This window comes from Taudactylus pleione, unplaced genomic scaffold, assembly GCF_031769625.1.
Source record: "Taudactylus pleione unplaced genomic scaffold, aTauple2 ptg000015l, whole genome shotgun sequence".
Lineage (NCBI taxonomy): Eukaryota > Metazoa > Chordata > Amphibia > Anura > Myobatrachidae > Taudactylus > Taudactylus pleione.
The window spans coordinates 2258947-2283590 of NW_028284417.1; the positions used below are offsets into that span (position 1 = coordinate 2258947).

Below are 24644 nucleotides of genomic sequence, written 5' to 3' on the forward strand. Positions count from 1 at the left end.
GAGGCGTATGGTGTTTTGTGCCAAGTGGAGTCTCCATATTTGTTTTCATACCTATGTATGGTTGGCCCATTTCATACTTGCTGACTATCTTGCTTCCCCCTCCGGGAGGGAGCAGCCAGATCAGCATGACTGGGGGGGGGGGGGGGGGGCGGGGGTTTCATGGCCAGCAAGCGGGGGTGGCCTGACGACGAGTGTTTGCGGGTGGGGCAGGGAGCGGAGCCACACAATCACGTCATTTTGGCTCCGCCCCGCTACACACTGCCGATATTACAGGCAGTGTGAAGCAGGAGGTGGGGCCAAAATGACGCGATTCCACGTGAATCGCGTCACCGCTGTCCCCCGCTGCGGGGGCTTTACATGCAATTGCGGGGGGATAGGAGGGGTCTCCGGCAGCCGGAAGGCCTGCCTGCCTTCCCGGGAGGCCGGGAGCGGCACCCGATTTTCGTTAGGCTCCCACCAAATCGGCAGGGTAGGCAACTATGGCCCATTTAGGTTGTCACACATTGGGGTATTGACCTTACTTATTCGACAATGCTGTATCCGTCCGTGCATGCCCTGGCTGTGCGCAACATGCCTGAACGCAGCACCATCAGATGTAAAGAAACAGTCTAGCTGCATGGGTGTGACTATAATGGATTTCATGTGATTTTCTCAATCCTATCAGTTTTCCGCAGCCATGTACACATGACCGGTTAAGCCTAACGTCTCTGACAGAATCATTAAAGTGCTCGCAGCCCCATTGGGTTCCGAGCAAAATTTTGTGTCTTTGGGCTCGGATTGCGCCACGGAGGGTACGAGGTGCAGGTCTGTTTTCACACCGTGGCAACGGCAACTCGCATGTAATTGGATTGACCACTATATCACGTATATTTGAAGTTGCGGTTTGGTTTTGGGAAGTAAACAAACTGCTATTTCTGTAGTTCATTTCCCAGACAAGAAATAAGACAAATATGAGGAGATTTGTTCTTTTTAGTTTGTGTATCAGCTACTTGATAAATAGCTTTATTATGGTAGATCATCTCCTTAACTCTTCTCACAGCACCTTTTTGTACGTTTCTTATACGTCCATCCTTCACAGTGAGCAATAGGTTTGTTCTATGCATCTCTAATCGGAGAATGAAAGTGTTGGGTAACTCTTCTGGTCTGCTGCTCACTCTTCTGGAACTTTCTCACTTGAAATCCAGCCTGTGGTGCTTTTCCCTGGTAGTATACAGAACGGTTGTTGCCATGGTGATACCATAGGTTGCTGCCTGTGCTAGTAATTATATTTTTATTTAGAGTATTATAAATATGAATAAATTTTATTATAGAATGTTATAAAATATTCCTATTGATTAAGGCTCAGGGTTTTTGTTTGTTTGGCTGTACACAGGATTGGAATGTAGAGGTGAAAGCTTATGTATTCTCTGTAGTCAAAGCCTGCTCATTTACTGGGCTGTGGAATAAAGACTTGGTATCTTGCCTGAGTGAAGCAATGCAATGCCCTTGTGACTGTACATTCATTATTATCAGTGCTTTGCTAATTCCCCTTTGAGTAAAATGTATATTGACACTGGCTTTTATCTAAGTTGCCATGTTTTTCTTATCTTTTCACTAAATGTAATTTAGAGAAGGAAATATATGCCCTTTCTGACCTAAATTTAATAGCTCTCTCTCAGATTATGGATGCATTAACGCTGATAAATCACACTTAGTCTCCTATCACAAAGAGGTGAAATTGTATTGTCATTAACCTCCAGATCACATTACAAAAATATACAAAAAGGCAAATCAGATGGGATTCTGCCAAAAAGAATAACCTGTTTCAGATGGCCCATTTACAGCTCTTATCTTGCTTGTGTAAAATTGCTTATTCGCAGAAATAGCAGTGCTGTTTGATTAACTGGACACACTGAAAATAATAATATTCCTCTGGTACTGGTGTTTGGGGGATGATTAGATATTCCCATTCATTATGCCCTTCAGGTACTATGTCAGGCTTTGCTTGTTCTCCTGATAATCCCTCCTCCAGATAAATGCTGGATGTGACAGTCCATTGACTGGAGAAGAGGCTTACTTTGCAACAAAATACAAAACACATGCTACATTAAATTGCATGAGCACATTTCAGACACGTACACAAGAAGAATCATATTCAGAAATATAGAGGCTTTGTTTAATACTAGACTGCCTAGTTTTCCAACAGGCACAGTTCCTGAGCTCCACTATGCCGGTTTCAAATGATGTAATTGAAAAGCACATTTATTATATGCCCCAAAATAGAGCTTTGCTAATTGTTACACTTTTGAAATATTCACCTCTTTGTGCATTTGTGTAATTTAACATGTTCCTCCAATGGACTCACCACTAAGTTAGCCAGGACTCATGCCTGTTCTGCATCATGACATTGTTTGCTTGGTGAAACGCAGAAAACACTATGAATGGCTTGGTCACACCCAACTGCTGCTGTTAGAAGGTAGCAGATTTAGGGGCCTAATCGTTGTCACTAGTGGGCTTGTTACACATTCGGAAACTCTAGTTTCTGTATGTTTTAAGTAACTGGCCTATACATTATTAGGGGCCCAATGGGGTCGCCTAGTATTCAGCAAATTCTGAAAACTGAACATTTTTGGAATTTGTCTGCAGGAGCCAACGCTGTCTACAGATGGCATTGATTTCCAGAGCCCTACTCCTTCCTATGGGTTACGAAGAGTAAACTGAGCAAATTCCTCCACAGTGAATGCCCAGTGGTCTTGCACATGCATGGCCTCAGCACTGCCATGCCGGCCCTGAGCACGTGTGACCTAAGTGGCACTGCTACTTTGGTAACAATGTTACTGATCTTAGGGACAGCTGCTTTTCAGAGCCCCTGTCTCCGCACCAGAGCAATGCTGATTTTCTCCAAAAATTAAGTGTACACTAACGCAACTCACGGTGAGTTGGATACTTCACCATCGGGGGCCATATGGCCCCAATTGATTGATAGGCCCCTTAAAGATAGAGATGAGAGAAGCCCCTAGAGCAGTTGTTCTCAACTCAAGTACCCCCAATAGGTAATGTTTTGTGGATATTTTTAATCATTCACAGGTGAGTTATAATCAGCCTGAAAATAAGACCTGTTAAGAACCACTGCCCTAAAGGAACACACAATCATTTTTTTATTTCAATTGCACTTTTTAAAATGCCTACTTATTGCCAGGGGTTTAGATTGTGAAGTAGTGTAGCAGCTGTATAGAGGCTGAAGTTAAATATCAGCGGATTGTGCCAGAGTTCAGCTTGGAGAAGGATTAAGCCTCCTTCAGCTTCACTTGCATTAGTTGTTATATACGAAAGTTGAGCTGTTTTTTAGGAAGCAACACAGCCACAGAATGAGGAACGTCCAATATGTTAGCCTGAAACATAGATACACTGTGCAACTGAGTGCTGTCTGATGCAACCATACTGGTTGTCGTTATTGAAATAGAGTGGCGGTTGTAGGCGCGGAACAAGTGACTTCATTAGAAGGTGAGATTTTGTCTCCCATGCACTGTTGCTTCTGTCTGCATGTGACCCTTGAAGCAGTGTAATAACCATAGGCATTAGAGCTAGGGTAAATGGTCTGGATCTCTCTGGTGTCACAGATGGGTGCATTCTTCAGGTTGGCTGTAGTTACTGTAATTTAGACTGGGCAGCATGATGTAGGCTGAGATTTGTGGGCACCACCACCTCCTTCATCTGTAGGGGTTCTTCAAACTACAACATGGTAATGGTAATTATTTCCTAACCTGCAGTGTATAGAACACGTTCTGTGCTGATTAAGATTGCTTAAAGTTATTTTGTGTGCTACATTAGAACATTGTAAGCTGAAGGGGATGACTGTCAGCCAAGGGAATAATAACTGGGAGAATATTGCAAAGTAACTGATCACCACACCCACTGTCTGCATTCCATCTGTTTGTGTTTTCTGTTTTGTTTTTATGCATCCAGGTATTAGGAATGGTTTCTTCCCCTTCTTATTTTCTATATATTATGTTTGCAATGCATTTGTGTGTCCTAGCCTACGCCTACCCTAACAACTCCACAAAGCAGAATTAATGGTGAAGCAAAATAACTAAAAAGATTGTGCTGGTGGAATTTGACTCCTATTCCACCAAAAAATTCAATTTGTGAGATGTTTTGTCAAACTTCACTCCAATACATACCTACCCTGCTAGTGCTCATACTGTACAGCTCTCCCTCTAAGGGGTCTCCATAGATCTGCCTGCTTATATATTTGCCCTGTCAGAGCTGGTTCCTGTCTAAGTGTGCATTACCTTATCTTATGGGCACTCTGTTGTTGTTGTTTACTTTTGTATTTCCTTTATTTTAACAACCATACTGACATTTTGATGATATTTTCATAATGTAATCACACAACTATAAAGACACATAACATTATATCACCAATAGAACAACCACAGGTATACTCTTTCCATTTATTAGCCTGTACCTATATGAATAGATCAATTTATAACTTTTAAGAAACTTTTTTCCATAGATATGAAGTAATTAGTATTAGAAAAAGATTAAACAGCGCTTAAAGACAAGTAATATATACAGTATTTTAATATTAAATACCCATATTATGACATCCATTCAGCATATTTCATAAAATGATAACAAACTCAAAAAATAAATACTTATTTACTGGCTGGTATAACTATTTATAAATAGTATTTAAGTATATAAAAAGACCAGAAACAGTGTCTAGCTCTTCCTACTCTCCAAGCACAAAGGAGTATTTGATAGAACACTCGCTTATGTTACTTTGTAACTTGATATTTTAGATAGTCCAGAACTCCCCTAGATTGTAAGCTCCTAGGAGCAGGGTCCTCCTCCCCAATGTCTCACAGCCTTCTTCTCTAGCACTTCTATGACAGCCTTCACCTTCAGAGCTGTACTGTGTATGGAGAATTGTGTTGCTAATTGTTACTTGTGTTCTGTTTATATTTTGGTTACTGTATTGTAATGTAATGTTCTGTGTACGCTTTACTGTATGTACGGCGCTGCGGACCACTTGTAATGTAATAATAATAACTCCATGAACAATCAACTATCAAATTCAATGATTATACTTGCTGTAATATTGGAGTAGGGAAGAATATGAAGTAAGTTGTCTTATTTATAAACACATAAGTGTTAGGAGACAGCGTGAAAAGTGATAAGGTGCCAGCCAATCAGCTCCCAACTGTCATTTTTCAAGCACAGCCTGTGAGATGACAGTTGGGAGCTGATTGGCTGTTGGGAGCTTATCACTGTCTTATCACTTTTCACTCTGTCTCCTAACACTGCTTAGTAAATAGGCCCATGTGAGAGTGATTTTACCAGCTAGTATACACCATCCCTACATCTCTAGAGATAGCAGTGAGTACGGAACTGAACAAGTGACAAAGGATCTTGATTGTGCTTTGAGGGAAGGGTTTAGTAGTAGATAATACATTGCATAACTTAATACAGTTTATTGTGTCCTACTTGCCATCTTAAAAATAATCCACTCCTGTGGATAAAACCTTTAGGTTAAGCTGTACATGCCTGATAGGTTTTCTCCTTAGAAGAGAAAATTCAAAATGGCAGCTTGTTGATTGAAATCTCTGTGGTTAAAAGATTTATACTGATCAATACTTTAATCATTTTGAAAATATGAAATAGCAGTGCGTTAAAATTAGCAATTTGTTTCTTACTTTGTTAGTGGTGTGCGAGTCACTTTATGTGGAGGAGGCCAATAAAACATGCGTGCTATTTATTATTCACATATTAACAACTAATGTGCATGTCTTTAGTCCTAAAGGTGCCTCAGTGTTGAATTATGCTAAACATATAAGTATACAGACTGCAAATATGCACAACAGCACTCCGGGGGATTATAATGACACTGAACGCATCCTATGTCATTCATTTCAATCAATGTTTTGCTTCTATAATATCTAGACTATTTATCATGTATGCATATCTTATGCTATATGATGGTCTCCAGCGAGTGGAGGTCCATTTTTAACCATTTAGCTAAATCATAAAATAAAGCCTATATTCCAGCATGATCACTATCGACATTAGGGTTAGGCTGCCGGAGAAGCTCGAGGCTAGGCTGAGGGAGAGGTTAGAGTTAGGCACTAGAGGGGGGATGGGTAGAGATTAGGATTATGGATAGCAAAAAAATACCTACCTGCATGCCGGATGAACGGAGGTCTAACCTGGAAGTGACGGTCACATGAACCCCGAACATGAAGATGCTGCAGGAGCCTGGAGCAGGTAAGTCACCTGTGGGCAACCAGGGACGATATGTCAACATTTCACCTCTAGTGTCAATGACTATATGATGACTCGACATATCATACCACACGCTGCTAGAGACCCCCTTACAGAATAAGGGGAAGAGGTGTACACATGTTTAGCTAAGTCTCTATATTGAGTGTGTCCTTGTTTACAGCTATTGCTTTTGTTCAACTTCCTCTTATTACTGCGTTTCCCCTGAATACACCCACAAGTAGACATTGTCATGTGTACATAAAGTAGTATTTCATCTGTAACCTTAAAATAGAGTTACAAAAAAACTTTAAAGGAAAGGTTAATGAAGTAGATAAATTGAGTTGCCAGGTATGACTAGGTTTAACACAGAATGTCAAATTTTTGTTTAGTTCATGGTGTATATTTCCATGTCTCAATAGTATCTGGCTTCCGTTGTACAGTATATTTACGCCATTGTCCCACTAACTACAGTAACATATCTGGTTAACTAGAATCTCATGCATGCAATTTTTATTGTATTAATTTAGGATTAAACAGTAGAAATAGAATGACCGTACATTTGGTGCAATATTATGGTTATTAGTGTTATAGATATTGTCTGTTTTTTTTTTTTTGTTTTGTTTTTTAAATAAATTTGCTTTATAGCTATACATATACATTTGTAGGATTGTGTAAGGTGAAAGTATAGACACAACAAATTTGTTCTTACAATTATTTTATTTCAGCAAATGAGACATTAATCATATACAAGACTAGTAGGAACTTTATGAAAACATTATGCAAGAATATTTTTCCTTATTTCCTAGCTTACTTTTAAACAAAATGTATTGGTAGTAGTCTTTCCAGTCTCAATAACCATGTAATGGCTGTTATAACCAGATTTCACTAAAACCTAAATATATTGTATATGAATCAGGAACTGAAATGGGAGGGCAGTAAAGTATTTTTGGATACAGGAACTATCCTATAAGCTCTGCGATTCATGGTAGCTGCTATCATTCAGTGACTTAGAATATGTGGATACCACAGAGATTTGTACCTACAAGGCTGTTTTCCGTTGACTGTCCATTAAGTCATATGGGATGTAAACAGCCATGCACTAAAATGATTACAGCAGCTGTTTGTGCTTATATTTGAAATATTGTGTCTCTTTTTGTGCTCAACAGATGAATCAGCAAATGGGTGGAATGAGCTTGAATGGAGCAAGCAATATTATGGCTTTTGGTCAGCCTGCAAACGCTGTTGGAGCAGGATGGTCTGGAAACGCTGCTGGTCAGACTCTAAGCACACAACTTTGGAAATGAGAGCAGCCATTACAAGGATCCATTCGACATTCCTGCTTTAATGCACATCATGTCCCCTATTTTAAATATGTATATAATGCTTTCTCTTCCCAGTGTCTGCTCACCTTGTTGGTTTGAATAGATTGAATCTGATAGTCATGTGGATTAGAAAGTACATTTACATATCAACAGTTTTCCATGACCTGTAAGTTTTAACTAATGTCTATGAACAAACATTGTGTGGGATTTTTATTTTTTTGGAGGGGCTATGTTGGGGTTTTTTTGTGCTATGGTTTAAAGGAAATCTAAGGGTTGTATTTAAGGGGTACTGGGTATATTGTTACTTGACATTTTAAGAATTTGAAAATACTATCGCCTCCCCCTTAATTATCCTGTGGTCCTTAAAAATAAACTGTAGTTATATTGAAGTATCTTTAATCATGCAAATTGATTGTAAATGTATCACTGAACATCATATTATTGTGTATCTTTCTGGATGTTCATTTATCATTGGGTGTGATGTTATGGTGTGTTGAGCAGACGGTCCCATAACAAAGAGCAAAATAAGCCTGGATGTTAGGATCTGTGATGCCTGTATTTAAAGATTATGAAATTTACAGAGCTGTGGTTTCATAGGAGATACAGTATGTACATTGTTCCCACCATATGAATTTTACAACATATGTTTCTTCTTAGATGGTACATCCAGGTTTATGCTAGTGATTGTGTTTACATATTAAGGTGCCTAGTATCAATGAGATGTTTTCTCCCATGTAATAATCAATGAAGATTGTTTGTATTTAATGTAGCCTTTTGGGCTATACTGTAGTTTATTACTCAATACTGACAAGGCAAATGGTTAATCTGTGTTCTGTACTTTTTGTACGTGGAATGTTCTCTATAGTATATTATGGAATCTAAACATTAATTAGGTAGGGCCAAAATCAGCATACTTCCAAGTTCAACAATTCTTGCTGCACTGCCTGATGGCATTATAGAAAAATCCAGTGGAATTTATACAGCAATATGGCACATGCAGACCATGTACAAAAAAAAACACATACAGTAAGAACATGTCCAAAATGCTGTGATTGTTGTGTATCCCTGTAACTTGAAGCTTCATCTAAAGGCCAACACATGATCAATGCAGGTAGAAGGACGGCAGCTTCTTAATTATCTCTTGATGTTCGCAGCTAAGGATCAATGGGAAATCCATCCTCCAGGGCTCCATAAAATGGCATTTGATGATCATACCTCAATTTTAATTGTATCCTGAGGATGTTTGGGCTCATTAGCTAGATTTACTTTTTCTGTTCGAGTGTGCCACACAAGGACCTGTAACAAAATTACACATCTGTTACCTTTTTATGTGACATACTGCTTTTGCAAAGATACAAAACAGACCATCTAAATAGTAATCGTGTATCAAAAAAAAAATGTTAAATGTGTTTTGTGAGTGGGGAAAGTCCTCAAATCACAACCAAACACAAAAAAGTGTGCAGGTTTGTTAGTTATTTTTATCCTTTCTTGTTTTGTGATATTTTCTCAATTACCCCTCATTACTAATTCTGTGTTTCAAAGGCAATACATATGTTACAATTCTAATACACTTCATTTACTTCTCACACCACTACAAGTATACATTTAAACCATGTTTATACGATCAAAATAAACAATGCAGAGATTTTAGATAATTATTAGAAGTGGTCCCTGGCTTTATTTTAAGTCCAGAAGCTGATAAACCTGATGTCCTTTGTCTGCTGATCTTTATTGGTTTTTAATGTTCCTAATTTAATTGATGTCCAGAGCCCGTGTTTTTTTCAAGTGCATAATATTTGGTTTTAGTTTTCACTTGTGGCATTTTATTATTGGATTAACTTGCAGTACAGACACGTGAACCAATGCCTCTCTTGAAGCTTACCAAGTTGTAATGGACATGGAATATATATATATATATATATATATATATATATGTTCCATGTGTCACAGGAGTTGGCTGTAATTTAACAAAATCTATGATGAACAAGGAATCTATAGAGGATAACGAAATAAACTGTCACACTTGAGTTTATCACCTTTGTGCAGTTGTTGGCTTTTGGCTCCAGTTCTTCCACTTTTGTAATCTGTTTTAAAAAATCTGATTCTTGCATTCCGGGCTGAGAACCTCGCCTTTTGAACACCGCTTTTGGGCTTGAAAGGACCACTTGAAGACTCACAGCAAATCCTGTATAGAACACAAGCAGAGGTTGGAACATGTCAGTAATATCATAGCAAGAAGCCTAGAGAGGAGAATGTGCAGAAAGCTGTTTTTATTGGCACTGAATGGAGAAATGTCACTGCAACACATTAAGAACATAAAGAAGTTATAACTTGGTCATTAAAAATACTTCAGCAGATTCTAGCTGCTACTCGTTCAGAAAGGATAGCTCTCACTTTCAGACAGAAAATAATGAAAAACTTGCTAAGGCAGTTTAAATATCAATTTTTGTATACACTTTGAAATATATTAAACAAAATGTAAACTTTTGATAAATGTTCACTTTTTAAACAGGTTTTGGTTTTCTGTTACTGTATGTGGTTCCTTAGTCTACAATCGAATTGTTGCATTGTGAACAAATGTCAACTTATTATTTTTTTTTAATACTAATAATTATATTACCATAATGTGTGGGCCAGTGCCAGGTTATAGAGGTTGCCCTAAATTAAAATGACCATTTTTAATGTGTATGTAAGAAACGGTGTTGTTCATAGCAACCAGTCAGTTCTTCTAATGCAATTTAGACAATGAAAGCAAAAGAATGTAAAGCAGCCTGAATGTTTTTCCTATTAATCACACACTTTTATTTTTTGTGTTTGCTTTCACACCTATATTAAGACCATAGCGGATACTCTGAATGAGACATCCTTTACTTTTTAGATTATACCTAACCTTGTTAAAAGTACAGTGGTTACCCAAACAATATAAATGTTAATACTGAAGCATAGCGACATGGATCAAAGGCTCTAGTGCCTCTAGTACAATGCTCAGGTGCTAAATCAGAATTACATGAAAGAGCAGCTGCATTGTGGAGTGGAAATAAATGTGGAAATTCATTGGTACGCAGAGTTGCACATATCTGCCCTCTTGTTGAAGTAGCCATCATCACTATCAGTCTGCATTTGCCTAGGGTAAGAGATCTGCCAATCAGATGGATCTTTGCATATGCTCAACTCCATGTAGCCCACAATTCTGCCTACACTTCCTCAGGAAAATGTAACACATACGAATGCCCATTGAACCCATAAAGCCTCAAGTGGACATATGACCGAGTTGCATACCGAAATAGCCTTCCTTGCTCATAATTACACATGCTTGACCACAGAGCTAGTGCAGGGCTATAATTGGCCCCTTATCTGCTACACATGACTCAAAACTTTCATTACAACATTCATAGTTCATTCCCCACAACCACCTGAAAACATACTCATGGGTTACTCAAACTCCCTTCTCTACACTCTGACTAATCTCAACAAATGTAAATGATTTCTGTGCAATGCAGTTGGCAATAAGGAATGTGCCTCAAAACCATACAACACATTTTTTAAGTCTTTCAGAACTTTGTATCTGGATTACTGTCATAGTAATTCCAGACATATATATAGAAAATATGCAGTTTAATATTACAGTAGACACTTCACAGTATTGGATTACTACTATTGCAGCTGCTCTATCCTAAAAACACTGTTATATGATTTAAGTCTAGTAGGAACAACAAAATCTTAACTGATTGCATGCAAGGCTTTCCATGGAATCTTCTATATAAAATGAATTGGTCTATTTGTTTGTCTGTCTGTTTATGCATTTGGACACCCCTGCACTGATTGGGATGAAACCAATGGGTGGTGGTCCAATTGGATCCTGGCCAGGTTTTAGAGGGGGGGGATAGGGTCCCAATTGGACCTCCCGTTGGTGTATGCTGGGCAGACCTATGACCCAGGGAGCCTGTTGGATGGATTTGGTCGACATCACGTAATGAAACTTAATAACTTGAAGATACCTGGGCAATGCTGGGTACTTCAGCTAGTCCAAAAATAGATCAAAATCTTGAGGTAGTTGTGTTTGCACATACATAAATCCTACCTTTTTACTCATATAAAAGAAATGAGCATTTTTACTTTCCATGTATTATAATTGCCACGTAATGCATTCCACTGGTTTCATTCAACTGGCAAACACTTTTTGACAAATTAGCATGACATGCATGATTTTTGCCAGATTAATCGCTGTACATGTCTGTATATCATGTGCTGCCGGAATCCAGGCACATGGTCGACATTCATCCTCAGGATGCTGTCAGTTTTCATGTGAGGCCTGTGCTGTAGGCCTTTCAGGATTTCATTCAGGGTGGATTGAGTTGATTGCTATACACCACAACAGTCCAACTCTCCAGCACCCGTTCAGGGGTTACCTTGAATATTCTCCTGGTCTCAGGTTATGACAGTTAGTGGGCAGCTCCCACATTGCCTCCCACTTTAGATTTCCCACAGTGATTACAGCCTGCTATGTTTTCTCTTCCCATACATCCTTCCTGGATGGAGAGTTATGTCTGGCTTTTTAGCATCTACCTACCTGCAGATGTTACATGCAAATAACGCATCAGCCGTCTAAGCATATAAATGGACTGGACCATCCTCTCAGTCCACCCTGCTTTCAGGTTCTGATTATCCTCTGCCCCCTCAGATGATATCACAGGTTTCTCCGTCTCGGCCTATCTCGGAGAGGAAGAGGCATTAGTGGATGTTTCTCTCTAGCAGGGGCGGTTAATTCAATCCTCATTATAGAAGATAAAGTTCTGCTCCTAAAGCCTAACAAACCTGGTGTTCAGACACCAGAAGGTGGATTAGGCTGGATTACCTCAATTTGAACAGTTCACTGACCTTATGGGGGAAGCATGGAACACTCTAGATAAACTGTTCCAGATTCCAAAAGGACTAGTGAGAGTGCATTAGGTGGGAAATCACACTCCCTTCTGGGATTTTTTTATGTGACACTGTACTAAGGGGTTACTCACCAGAAGATTGTTTGCACAACTCCCCCATCAGATTCTATCTAGGCCCTTGCCCTCTAGTAGAACCTACATCCAAATCACACTGGACATGCCCGATCTTGGAAGCTATGCAGTGTTGGGCCTGATTAGTACTATGCAGTGTTGGGCTTGATTAGGTACTGTCAGTTATTTTCCATTCATGCCCCGTTAAGTTCAAGGGTGATACTCACGGTTCCTTTGGTTAACAAGGAAATAGTTATTACTCAGATTTGTTTGTTTTTTATTCTGAAGCTAATTTGGTCTCATCACTCTATCCTGAATAGGAAAACTCAACAGATTCATCTATGGGCCCAAGTTCCGTATGGAGACCCTACATTATGCTGGCAATTCAACCTGGGGATTGCTGTTCATCAGCAACATTACCTTTTGGTCTGTCCACAGCCCTCGGGTGTTTACCAAGATAATGGCAGTCATAACTGTTCATCTCAGACAAGGAGTCAGGATACTGCCATACTTGGACGACCTCCTGATATTGGCACAGTCTCAGGATGTTTTAATTCATTATCTCCAGCTTACAGTGGCCTGCCTAGAAGAGCATGGCTGGATTCTCAATTGGAAAAAGTTGATACATCTGAGAGCACCCCTGGATTCTCAGACGCAGAGGATCTTTTTGCCAGTAGAAAAGATTTCAGCTCTACATTTGCGGCTGTGTAAGTTGCTCCACAATCAAAGAGTATCAGTCCATTCAGCAATGCAGGTCCTGGGGTCCATGGTTTCCACCTTCGACATGGTGGAATACATCCATTTCCACTGCAGGCCCTATTCTGTCTCACTGGAGTGGTTAGTATCAGTGGATAAAGTCTCAGACTATCCTTCTCTCCCCAGAGGTTCGGCTCTCCCTAGACTGGTGGCTTCAGATGGCTCATCTAAACAAAGGTTGTCCGCTGTGGATCCCAAGGTGGGTACTCCTCACCACGGATGCCAGTCTTCGAGGATGGGGCGCGGTGACAAGTTATCGCACTTTCCAGGGAAGGTGGACGTCTCAGGAAAGTCACCTGCCCATAAATATCTTGGAACTCTGGGCCAGTATACAGGGCGCTAGTTCTAGCATGAGGCCTCCTTCAAGGCAGGCCTGTCCAGATCCAGTCTGACAATGGTAGTCTATCGCAACCATCAGGGAGGCACGCAAAGTTGAGCAGCCATGCGGGAAGTGGCAAACATTCTAACTTAGGCAGTATGTCATCTTCAGGCAATTTCGTCAATATTCATCCCAGGAATCCACAACTGGGAAGCAGACTTCCTGAGTCATCAGGACATACATGCTGGAGACTGAGCTCTCCACCCGGAGGTCTTCCAACTCCTAGTGGACAAATGGGGACTACCAGAATTAAAAAGTCCCCAGATACGGTTCCAGGACAAGAGACCCCTCAGCCGCCTTTGTGGATGCGCTGGCAGTGTGGTGGGATTTCAGGTTGGCTTGCCCGTTTCCTCCATCCTCTCTTCAATCAAGAGTTCTCAGTAAATTCAAGCAAGAGGGTGTAAGGGTGATTCTAATAGCTCCGGCTTGGCCCAGGCGCTATTGGTTCACTGACCTGATGTCTCTCCATAGATACTCCGCTCACACTGCCTCTTCGGTCGGATCTACCTAGTCTGTCTTTGACAGCTTGGCTTTTGAGTCGAAAGTTTTAAGAGCCAAAGGGATAACTAATTCTGTGATTCATACGATGCTTGCAGCAAGAAAGCCACCTTCTGCCCGCATCTATTACAGAATTTGGCATTCCTTTTTTCTATGGTGTTCCCATAGAAAAGTTGATCCTTAGAGCTTTAGGGTGTCTCAGGTTCTCGCTTTTCTCCAGGCTGGATTAGACCTTGGTCTCCGCCTGGCCACATTGAGGGTACAGGCTCCGCTCTCAGTTTGGTTTCAGCATAGAATTGCTCCCTTGCCAGATGTTAGAACATTTTTGCAGGGTGTTCTCCATCTGCAGCCACCTTTTTGTTCCTCCAGTGGCACCGTGGGATTTGTCTTTGGTTCTCAGGGTGCTACAGGCTCCCCCCTTTGAACCTTTGAATACAGTGGACTTCAAGTGGTTGACAGCGAAGACACTTTTCTCCTCGCTATCTCCTCAGCTCGCAAAGTCTCTGATTTGGCAGCACTGTTGTGTCGCCCCCCCCTCCCCCCCCAAATATTTGATCTTCCACCATATAGAGCAGTCCTGCGTACACAGGCAGGCTACCTTCCAAAAGTGGTATCCCGTTTTCATATAAATGAAGAAATTGTTGTATCGGCTTTCAAGATTTCAGGCCTTTCTGTTGGTGAAACTTCATTGGATGTGGTTCGAACCCTTCGTATCGATGTGGATCGTATAACTCCATCAGGAAATCAGATGCACTGCTTGTTTTGTTTGACTTTCACAAACGTGGTTGGCCAGCTAACAAACAGACTCTGGCTCGGTGGCTGCATATGACTATTTCTCAAGCTTATACACAGCCTGGTCTCCCTGTTCCCAGCAGGGTGATGGCACATTCAACTCGGTCTGTAGGACCTTCGTAGACAGGCATGACACCTCGGCTGAACAGCTGTGCAAGGCAGCCACTTGGTCTTGCGTCCATACCTTTATCAAATTCTATGCATTTGATACCCTTGCCTCACAGGATGCTTCCTTTGGGCGGTGGATTCTCCTTAAGGGAACTGCTTTAGGACATCCCCAAAGTAGTTCCTGTGGACTCTGAAGAAGAAAATAAGAGTTATGGTATAACATACCCTTGTTAACTCTTTTTCTTCGAGGTCCACAGGGCACCCACCCTGACTTCACTGGGATCTGCTCCTCCTTGTCACTGATTCTCTTTGTGTGTGTGTGTGTGTGTGTGTGTTTCTAGTGTAATGTGTACTTCCTTCTCCACTTTACTTATCCTGCCAATGGGCTTGTTTACAAAACTGAGTACCAGAGGTTGGAGGCGGGGTATATATGGGGGAGGACCCAGTGCATCCTGGGATTGGAAAGAGTTGACTGGTGCCGGGTTTCCTCCAAACCACATATTCCCTAGGTATTTCCTTTGGCCCTCGAAGAAAAAGAGTTAACAAAGGTATGTTATACCATAACTCTCTTATTTTTTGGACTTTAGTACATAGGGGTCAGATCGTAGTCCCCATTTCTGTGTAATCTGCATTGTGAAATTAGTACATAGGAACAATAAATGCCGTTTCTGCATAATTTTATGTAAAGAAACAGCTTGATACATAGGCCCCTAAATCTGGCACAAATATAAATCCCAAAGATGCTCCAAATGACAGTCTTGTAAATCACAGATTTCGGATTGTAGTTATGCAGCTTACACTCGGGGTGGGGGGGGGGGGGGGGGGGTGTGTGTGTGTGTGTGTGTGTGTGTGTGTGTGTGTGTATATGTATATATATATGTATAATATATATATATATAATTACACATACACACTAAACTGGCTGGTTTTTAGAATAAGAGATGTTGCCCATAGCAACCAGTCAGATTCTACTTATTTATCTAGCACCTTCTAGAACAGTGATTCCCAACCTCGGTCCTCAAGGCACACTAATAGTCCTAGTTTTAGTGATACCCATGCTTGAGCACAGATGGTTAAATCAAAGTAACTGAGGTACTAATTAAGTCACCTGTGCTCAAGTATGGCTATACGTAAAACCTGGACTGTTAGTGTGCCTTGAGGACCGTGGTTGGGAACCCCTGTTCTAGAAGATGACTAAAATCTGGTTGCTATATGCAACAACTCCACTTCTAAAAACCCACACTTTTAGTAAATATACCCTAGGTTCACCCAGCAATGAACTTCAACACATTTTCTATTTTCTTTGCTTTCTCGCATGTATTGAGGTTTATTGCTGGGTGGAACCTAAAACCAGATGAAGCTACATAACTACAATCTGAAATATCTGATTTACAAGACATTTGGAATATACATTTGTGCTATATACGTGTGTGTATTCTGCTGCTTTATATTTTCTCTGCTGAAAGCGCAAAAAAAAGTGCACACATAGTACAAAGTTCACTTAAGGGTCAAATAATCAATAATTATGCTCATACTTGGGATTTGTATAAATCAGCCTTTCATTGAGGATACAAATCCTAAATGCGATCATAATTAGTGGTTATTGTGACCCAGGTCACTGTATTACACTGTATGCTTTAAGGTGTTTTATTAAAATTCTAGTACTGAGATCCAGTTCTTGTATTGACTTTCAGGGAAAAAGAATCAGCCATTCCTGTGCTCAATATGTTCTTGTATCCTGATTAGCATATCATTATTGGTTTGTACATGTCTGGATTAAATAGTCTCTGATGTAACATATGTGTATGTATGGGATGTAGTCAGCATTCCGCTGTGCGCGATGCTGATGGTTGAAATACTGGCGCCGGAATCCTGACAGCATCTGGATCCCGGCACCAGAATCCCGACTGCCGGCTTCCTGAAGGTAAGTATCTGGCGTTAGGGTTAGCCATTAGGGGGAAGGTTAGGTTTAGGCACCGTGGAGGAAGTGTTAAGTGTGTTAATTACCCTAAACCTAACAGGCATTTAAAGTAAAAAATTACAAAATATATAAAATGTATGAAAACAAATCACAAAAAGGGTTCCTATGGGACCGATTCCATAGTGCTTGAAAGCTACTGTATGAAGGGGGGAAAAAAAAAAAAAGGGTCAACATACTTTGTGTTGGACGTAAATATAAATTACACACATGCTCAATTTCTGTGTCTATGGACTTTTACAAAGAAGGGGTTGAGAAAAAGTATGAGTATAAACCTACAGTTAGTGAATAAATACATTATATTAGTTTTGATTCATATAGTTGGATCGTCTATATTAGAAGTGGAATAATCACAAAGGTGTGTATTTTCTTCACAATCTACAAAAGAAAGACCTGTATCAACAGAGATGTAAGATATCATTGTTTTTTCTGTAAAACTAAAAATCTCTAATTGAAATCATGAGTAGTCTGGATAATGACCACTACCACAATTAAACTACATCATAACTAAACTGTTACATATGGGAAATACTTATCCTAAAGGATGACTAGGTGTCTAATCGTACTGTAAAGTCTATGTGCTATAGTTTATAAACTGCTCTATATTCAGAAGGGTTCTACTCAATATATAAGCCCAATGGGTAATCTATACTTTGTGGTGAAAACAGCATACACTAAACAAAAAAAAATCTATAATTTTCCTGAACAAACATACAAATCATAGGTCTGCCACGTTCCTGAGGAATAAGATCTTAACGACGAGTAATTCTTAATCTGTCCAATATAGTCTTGAAAGTGTTTTCTGTCCTCTAATGAAGTCCACTTGTGCATAAAAAAAGAAATACAGAAGATTTATTGTGTAATAAGTCTTTATAACAACATGACAAAATTAGTGTCTGGATTTAAGGATGGTGTGCTTTCCCTTCAACCAATTCATACAAAACAGGTAAGATACTCCACTCACAATGCTAAATAGAAAATCGTGTGCATAAAGGGTTTTCTTTTGTATTTGCCAGAAACCACCTCGTGGATAAAACATCTAACACATTACCATGGCATGCTGTTTTTCATCAATGGCAGTGCATACCTTACTCACACAGAAACAATCACGGTAAATCATGTAGCAGTTTCTTTGTGATACTGAATAGTATCTCCAGCCTTTAAAATGACACCTCCTCTCCCATATTCAGGATATAGCATGAAAGCAAAAGTGTGTCTGTTTAAAAAGGATGTTTATTCAAACTAATGGGCAGACTGATGACAATATACTAACACAAGAAGGGGTATAAAGATGACTAAAGCATATCACCTGGACCGCAACCCTCGGCCAATGGATACAGTTCCTAGCGATACTTTTTCTTCCACGGGAGGAAGCGATCAGTCACCCCTCTCAATTGATCGGCCAATATGTCTGCCAATGTGTACCCAGCTTTAGAAGCAAAATTGAGGGAAAAGTACACAATCTATGGTAAAAAAAAACAGGTACAGTTCAAGTGCCTGTGCCGTGCATTGTTTATGCTTAGAGGGGGTATTCAAGTAGGTGTGAGAATAGCAAAAATCCTGCACCTGCTGAGCTTTTCCTACAGGAGTGGGATTTTAATTTTTTGAGCACTGGTAGGTTTTGGGTTTTTTTGCTCACCTCCAGAGCACGACCAGTTTTTCCTAAAATCCATACATTTAGGAAAAACGGTCGGGAAATACTCTGGGACCTCGGTGGCACTTTCCTAATGATTAAGCAATTGGAAGTTTCCAATTAACTTAATTAGTCATTAATTACTCACCTTCCGAATCGGTGTCTTCTCCCTCCAGCGTTGTGACCTGATCTTCTGCAGCAGCGGTGTGTGATGGGAGTGTCATGGGCATGTCGGTGATAGTATGTTGTGCGAGTGTGTGTAGTATGTGTGTGAGTGTATGAATGTGACCCCTGTATTTGTATCAGCACCACCTGGAGGCAGCTGCAGGAAGAACTACGTCTCCCATCAGTCCCCTTGCCTTCCAGCAGTCCCCTCTCCAGTATAAAGATGGAGGGAGATGACCTGGAGCCGTGGGGATCACCGGAGACCAACGGACCAGTAAGTAGGTTTTTATTTTCTCTCTCTCTCGCACTGCAGGGTTTTCAGTGCTGAAAACCCTGTGTGTATTTTCCTTTTAATTTAATACCGTGAGTATCGGTAGCACGCATACCTGCGTTATTCCACAGTTGGCCGTGATGCCCCTAAATCTGCTACTTTATACCAATTCCTTTGCTACAAGATACAAGTTGAGGGGAAAGTATGCAGTCTGTGTAATAAGACAACAGACAGGTCCAATATAAGTGACATGTGCCATGCAGTGTTATGGCTTAACTGCAACTTTATTCCAATTCCTTTGTTAAAAAAAATCTAATCCAAAATACCTAGGGCCCCATTTACTAACCAGTTTTATCACCAAAACGTGTGATGAATTTCACTGAGTATGATAATGGTGCTCTGGCCAATCAGCTCCCAACTGTTAGAAAAATGACAGTTGGAAGCTGATTGGCTGGAGCACCATTTATCATACACAGTGAAATGTTTTGGTGATAAAACGCGTTAGTAAATGGGGGCCCTAGTACACTATTTGCAAACTAAAATGCAAAATTGGGGAAAAAGTGCACAGCACAGGAATTGCACCATATGCCGCAAAAAGGATCTGTGTATGGGAGACATTTGAAGCAAATATGGCCTAGCATGCTTCCTACAACTTTATAGTTTCTCCACGAGCCTCCTGACCTTTAACTGGACGGGACTGAAGTTGACATCATTGAAGCAATGCTGTGAGTAGCAAGGTTTTATAGCTGTCCTATAGATGTAATCTCTGTTTGAATAGTTATGAGGCAGTAGTTTGTCATCCATATCACCTAACTGGTGATATAATTAGGTCAGGCATCTAGCTATAGTGAAGTTTATTCCATGGGTTAATGTGAGGAAAAGAAACCCCCACTTTTGCTTATGAGATGTAGGTGAAATAGATGAGGTTACATAATGTCTGGACACAACTGTTAGATGCTGTGTTTTTATATTGAATAAATGTGTATTTTATTTACACAACAGTTATGCCCACTCTGAATGAATAACCTTTACTAATTAAAGCAATTTTTTTATATATTTTTGACACCCAAACTATTTGTTGGCTTATTTGCTTGTTCTTCGAGCTGAAATGGAAAATATAACCGACTACCTCCATAATAATTCACTTAGATTTATCCAAATATGGAGTCCTTGGTTCTCCCTGACTCAATCAAGCATTGCCGGAACTGCATCTAGGAATATTGTGGATCTGTTGTATTAAATCTATATGTTTCTTAATACATAAACAGTTAGAGCATTGTTATTTCAATGCCTTCTAAACCCAATCTTTTCTATTTAACCTCGGGCAAGTTCCCATACCCCCTCCCCCCGTCCCCCTTTTTCTTCCCGCAACTTTTTTTTTTAAATGTTATAGTAATTTAACAAGTCTGACATCTTTTATTATATTAATGGTTCTTTTTTTTTATCTAGCATTTTTCATATTTTCAACATTTGTTTTGTTCTAGCTGTAAGTGAGATCAGTTTTGAATTCTATATCTTGTCTTTGTTAGATATATTTCACATTGTCATTAGTGTACACTAGCAATGTAGTTTTGTTGCTTTTTGCATTAGGAAAGAAAAGTACCCTGACACACTTAAGTGCGCTTACAGCAAAGATGTATGAGGACACATCTGTAATAGGGCTATTTATGTTGTGAGATAATACTGTAGCTTCCAATTAAGCAAATGTGAAGTTATTATATTAGTATTATTAAGAATGATTAAGTGATGATGAACGTCAAAATAAAGAATATATCTAGAGGGGGCAGAAATGTGAAAGAACTGCAAAAGAAGCTGAGCAACCAAAATGTTGGCCCCAATGCCCATGTGTGGAAAGGATCATTTAAGAAAAAAAAAAGAAAGAAAACAACTTTGAGGTAAGAGAGATCTTGATGCTGAAGCTATAAAGAAGTAAAAGGGAAAAAAACGGAGGTTCATTTTGGGCGGCAAATGCAGGGGGAGGACGCTGGGGAAGGAAAATGGTGCATGGTGGGAAGTGGAGAAAATACTGTAGCTACATCACTAACTGAACAAAACAACCACAACCTAAACCCCATCAGCCATACTGTAGCATTAAAACCACTGACATGTGAAGTGAATAAGAGGTGGGATATATTAGTCAGCAAGTAAACAGTCACTTCTTGAAGTTCATGTGTTGGAAGTAGGAGAAAAGGGTAAGGATCTGAGTGACTTTGACTAAGGCCAAATGGTAGTGGCTAAGCAACTGGGTTAGAGCATCTCCAAAATAGTAGGTCTTGTGGGGTGTTCTTGGTATGCAGTGGTTAGTACTGTGATCCAAGGAAAGACAACCAGTGACAAAGTCTTGGGCACTAAAGGCTCATTGATCCGTGTATGGAGAGAAAACTAACCGTCTGGTCTGAACCCACAGAAGACATACTCATAGCACAAATTGCAGAAAAAGTTAATGCTGGCTATGTGTCACAAACCATGCTCCTCTCTGCAGCTGCCAGGTTACTTACCTGGTTCCCCACTCCGTCTCCCTCCAGCTACGCCAGCTTCCTCACCTGCCTACAGTCTCCAGTGGTGTCCCTGACAGCTGTTGGGCACTGTCATGACAGTAAGAATTAGGTGACCTGCCTTCCACCAACAGGAGACCAGTACACTCTCACCTGACATCTGTAGCCACTCCAAATTCTCCCAGGGGTTATAAAATGATTCCTTTGCACAGAGCACTTACCAGTGAAATGTTGTCCACAGCCTATCTGTGTGCTGCTTAGTGAGCTCTTTCAAATTACCTTCCTTTGCCTAGAGACTCCTAGAGCGCTTACCACCTACTGCATTTCTGGCTCCAGTATTCCGGTCCCATTCCAGTTATTCAGCATTCCGGTCTAGAGCTTCTCTGGGTTCATCATGATCCAGTATCCTACTGGTTCTACCCTGGTTGATGTACCAAAGCTCTTCCTATTTCAATCTATCTGCACCTTTGTGCCTCAAGCACTTATCCTCTGGTTCCCATCAAGACTCCGGCTGTCCCACCAGTGTCCCCCGCCGCCACCAGCCATATCTTGTCTAACAATTGAACATACAGTGCACTACTATATCTCTGTTTTAGTCCATGAGCAGGAGTTATATTAGGCCGCCCAGCTTCCAGCCGCTCGTCCCAGATCCCATTCCAACCAAAGACAAATGTGACCGTATGATAAAAAGGAGTCAGAACACACAGTGCATCGCAGCTTGCTGTCTATGGGGTTGCATAGCTGCAAACAAGTCAGAGTGCCCATGCTGATTCCTGTCCACTGCCGAAAGCACCTTCAAAAGGCACCTGATCGTCAGAACTGGACCATTAAGCAATGAAAGAAGATGGTCTGATGAATCACGTTTTCTTTTACTGTACATCATGTGGACAGTTGGATGCTTGTGCGTCGCTTCCCTGGGGAAGAGATGTATCAGGATGCACTATGGGGAAAAGACAAGCCGGCAAAGGCAGTGTGATGCTCTGGGTAATGTTCTGCTGGGAAACCTTTGGTCCTGGCATTCATGTGGATGTTACTGTACCACCTACCTAAACATTGTTGCAGACCAAGTACACTACTTTCTGGCAATGTTATTCCCTGATGGCAGTGGCCTCTTTCAACAGGATAATGCTCCCTGTCACACTGTAAAAAATAATCAGGAATGGTTTGAGGAACATGACAAAGAGTTCAAGGTTTTGAATTTTCCTCCAAATTCCCCAGATCTCAATCTAATCAAGCACCTGTGGGATTTGCTGGAAAAACAAGGATTTAAAGGATCTGCTGCTAACATCTTGGTACCAGATACCACATGATGCCTTCAGAGGTCTTGTGGAGTCCATGCCTCAACAGATCAGCTGTTTTGGCAGCATGAGGGGACCAATACAATTATTGGCAGGTGGTGTTAATGCTATGGCTGATTGGTTTACAGTATAATAGTGATGTTGTAGTGGATGCCATAGCATCAGTTTGAAATTCTGTCTAATCTGCCCACAGCCCAAGCACTCCAGAAAGTGTACTGCTGTTCAGATTGAACTTTTCAACACTGCTGTATCAATTGCGAAGATCCACCCTAATTGGCATAGTCTCCTGCTCATCATCCTGCAGAGGAACAGGAGCTGTGGCACTGACAGCTTGACCCTTTGCTACTGAATTTTTCTTGAGAGAAGTAGCAGTATCAGGTCATTGAGCCTCTATTTTAAATTTAAGAGACATTTATCAGTCCCCCGATATGACATGGTATTCCTAAGCAGGGCATTCTCTAAGTTTCATACACACGGGCACCGAGAGGGAGGGGGAGCAGGTACAAATAACCCGGGGCCGGGCTTGCTGGTGGGGCCCGGCAGAGGCCCAGGTCCCCTTCCCTCCTACATCACAGCAGCCCAGCAAACGCTGCTGTGTGCTGGGCTGCAGTGGGAGACTGCTCGCAGCTGCTAAGCAGCAGCTGGAGCAGTCTCCTATGCCTATGGGGGGAGCGATCACGCTGATCGCGCCCCCCTTTGGCTATGCACCGGGCTTAGGGGCTCACAGCGCCCCCCTCCCAAAGCGGCGCTGCTAAAAATTATTTTATTTTTTTTGGTGTGGCCACACCTCCCGTGATTAGGCCACGCCCCCTGTCACCTGGGCCCGGCGCGGCTCTTGGCGGCCCTGCATACACATGATGGAACAATTGAGCACACCCCTTTTTAGCTTTGGTTTAAAAAAACAAAAACCTTTTGTAAACTAAAGACTTCTTTGAATTAAATGGCAAAAGTGATTTAGGCAAACATAAAATATACAAATGTAATACTGTACACAAAACTCCCTAGTATATTGGGCACATATTAGAACATTTAAAACAGGAATACTACTGAGTCAGTCTAACTTCATGAATGACAAACATTTCCCCTGAGGATTTTCATTTGGTATGCAAGACAATTTATTTTACTTTGAAAAGATTACGCTGTTCCCCGGAGACATTGATATTTTCAGGCTCTGATTTGCAGTATCTTCTGGATCTTTAACCTTTAAAACCTTTTTCTTATAGGAAATGAGCTTGAAATTATAATATTTGTCTATATGAATTGAGGTAAAAGTATTTATTTCATTAATTCTGTTTTTTTTTTTTTTTTTTTAATTATGCAGAGTATAATTTACAATATATAGTCTTATTCTGTGTGGCTGGACAACTGCAGAGGGTCACTTAATTATACCTCCCAATATTGGAATAAACTGAATATGCTGGTGCTTAATAAGTAAATGTTAATAAATAAATTTAATAAAAGCAAAATTGTTACAAAAAGGCTGCACCTTAATCTATCCATACATGTGAAGGAAAATTGCTGTTACAGGCTTGTATATTCATTTATTGAGCAACACCCTTCTCAAATCCAAGTTGGTGGACGGTAAGTACACCAGGGAGGAAAGACTGGCTTTGTGGCTTAAAAATCATGAATATTGGTTAGTAAAATGAGAATATAGCTGGAGGTCTTTACTGGGCTTGGGGATTAATTTATTATTAAAACTTGTGTACAGGGTC

The 24644-nt window shown here is 40.6% G+C and overlaps 2 protein-coding genes across 3 annotated transcripts in view; one reads left to right on the top strand and one right to left on the bottom strand.

Annotated features, from left to right (window-relative positions):
* SMAP1 (small ArfGAP 1) overlaps positions 1–8389 on the top strand; it is a 388489-nt gene extending 380100 nt beyond the window's left edge. For both annotated transcript variants that reach the window (XM_088471186.1, XM_088471189.1), the window contains one exon: positions 7410–8389. In XM_088471186.1, the coding sequence (XP_088327312.1) occupies positions 7410–7547 (138 nt within the window). In that variant the 3' untranslated portion in view covers positions 7548–8389. The remainder of the gene's footprint in view (positions 1–7409) is intronic.
* B3GAT2 (beta-1,3-glucuronyltransferase 2) overlaps positions 6948–24644 on the bottom strand; it is a 171635-nt gene continuing 153938 nt past the window's right edge. The window contains exons 3-4 of the mRNA XM_088471202.1: positions 9602–9750; positions 6948–8861 (exon numbers count right to left, since the gene is read on the bottom strand). Coding sequence (XP_088327328.1) covers positions 8775–8861; positions 9602–9750 — 236 coding nt within the window. The 3' untranslated portion in view covers positions 6948–8774. The remainder of the gene's footprint in view (positions 8862–9601; positions 9751–24644) is intronic.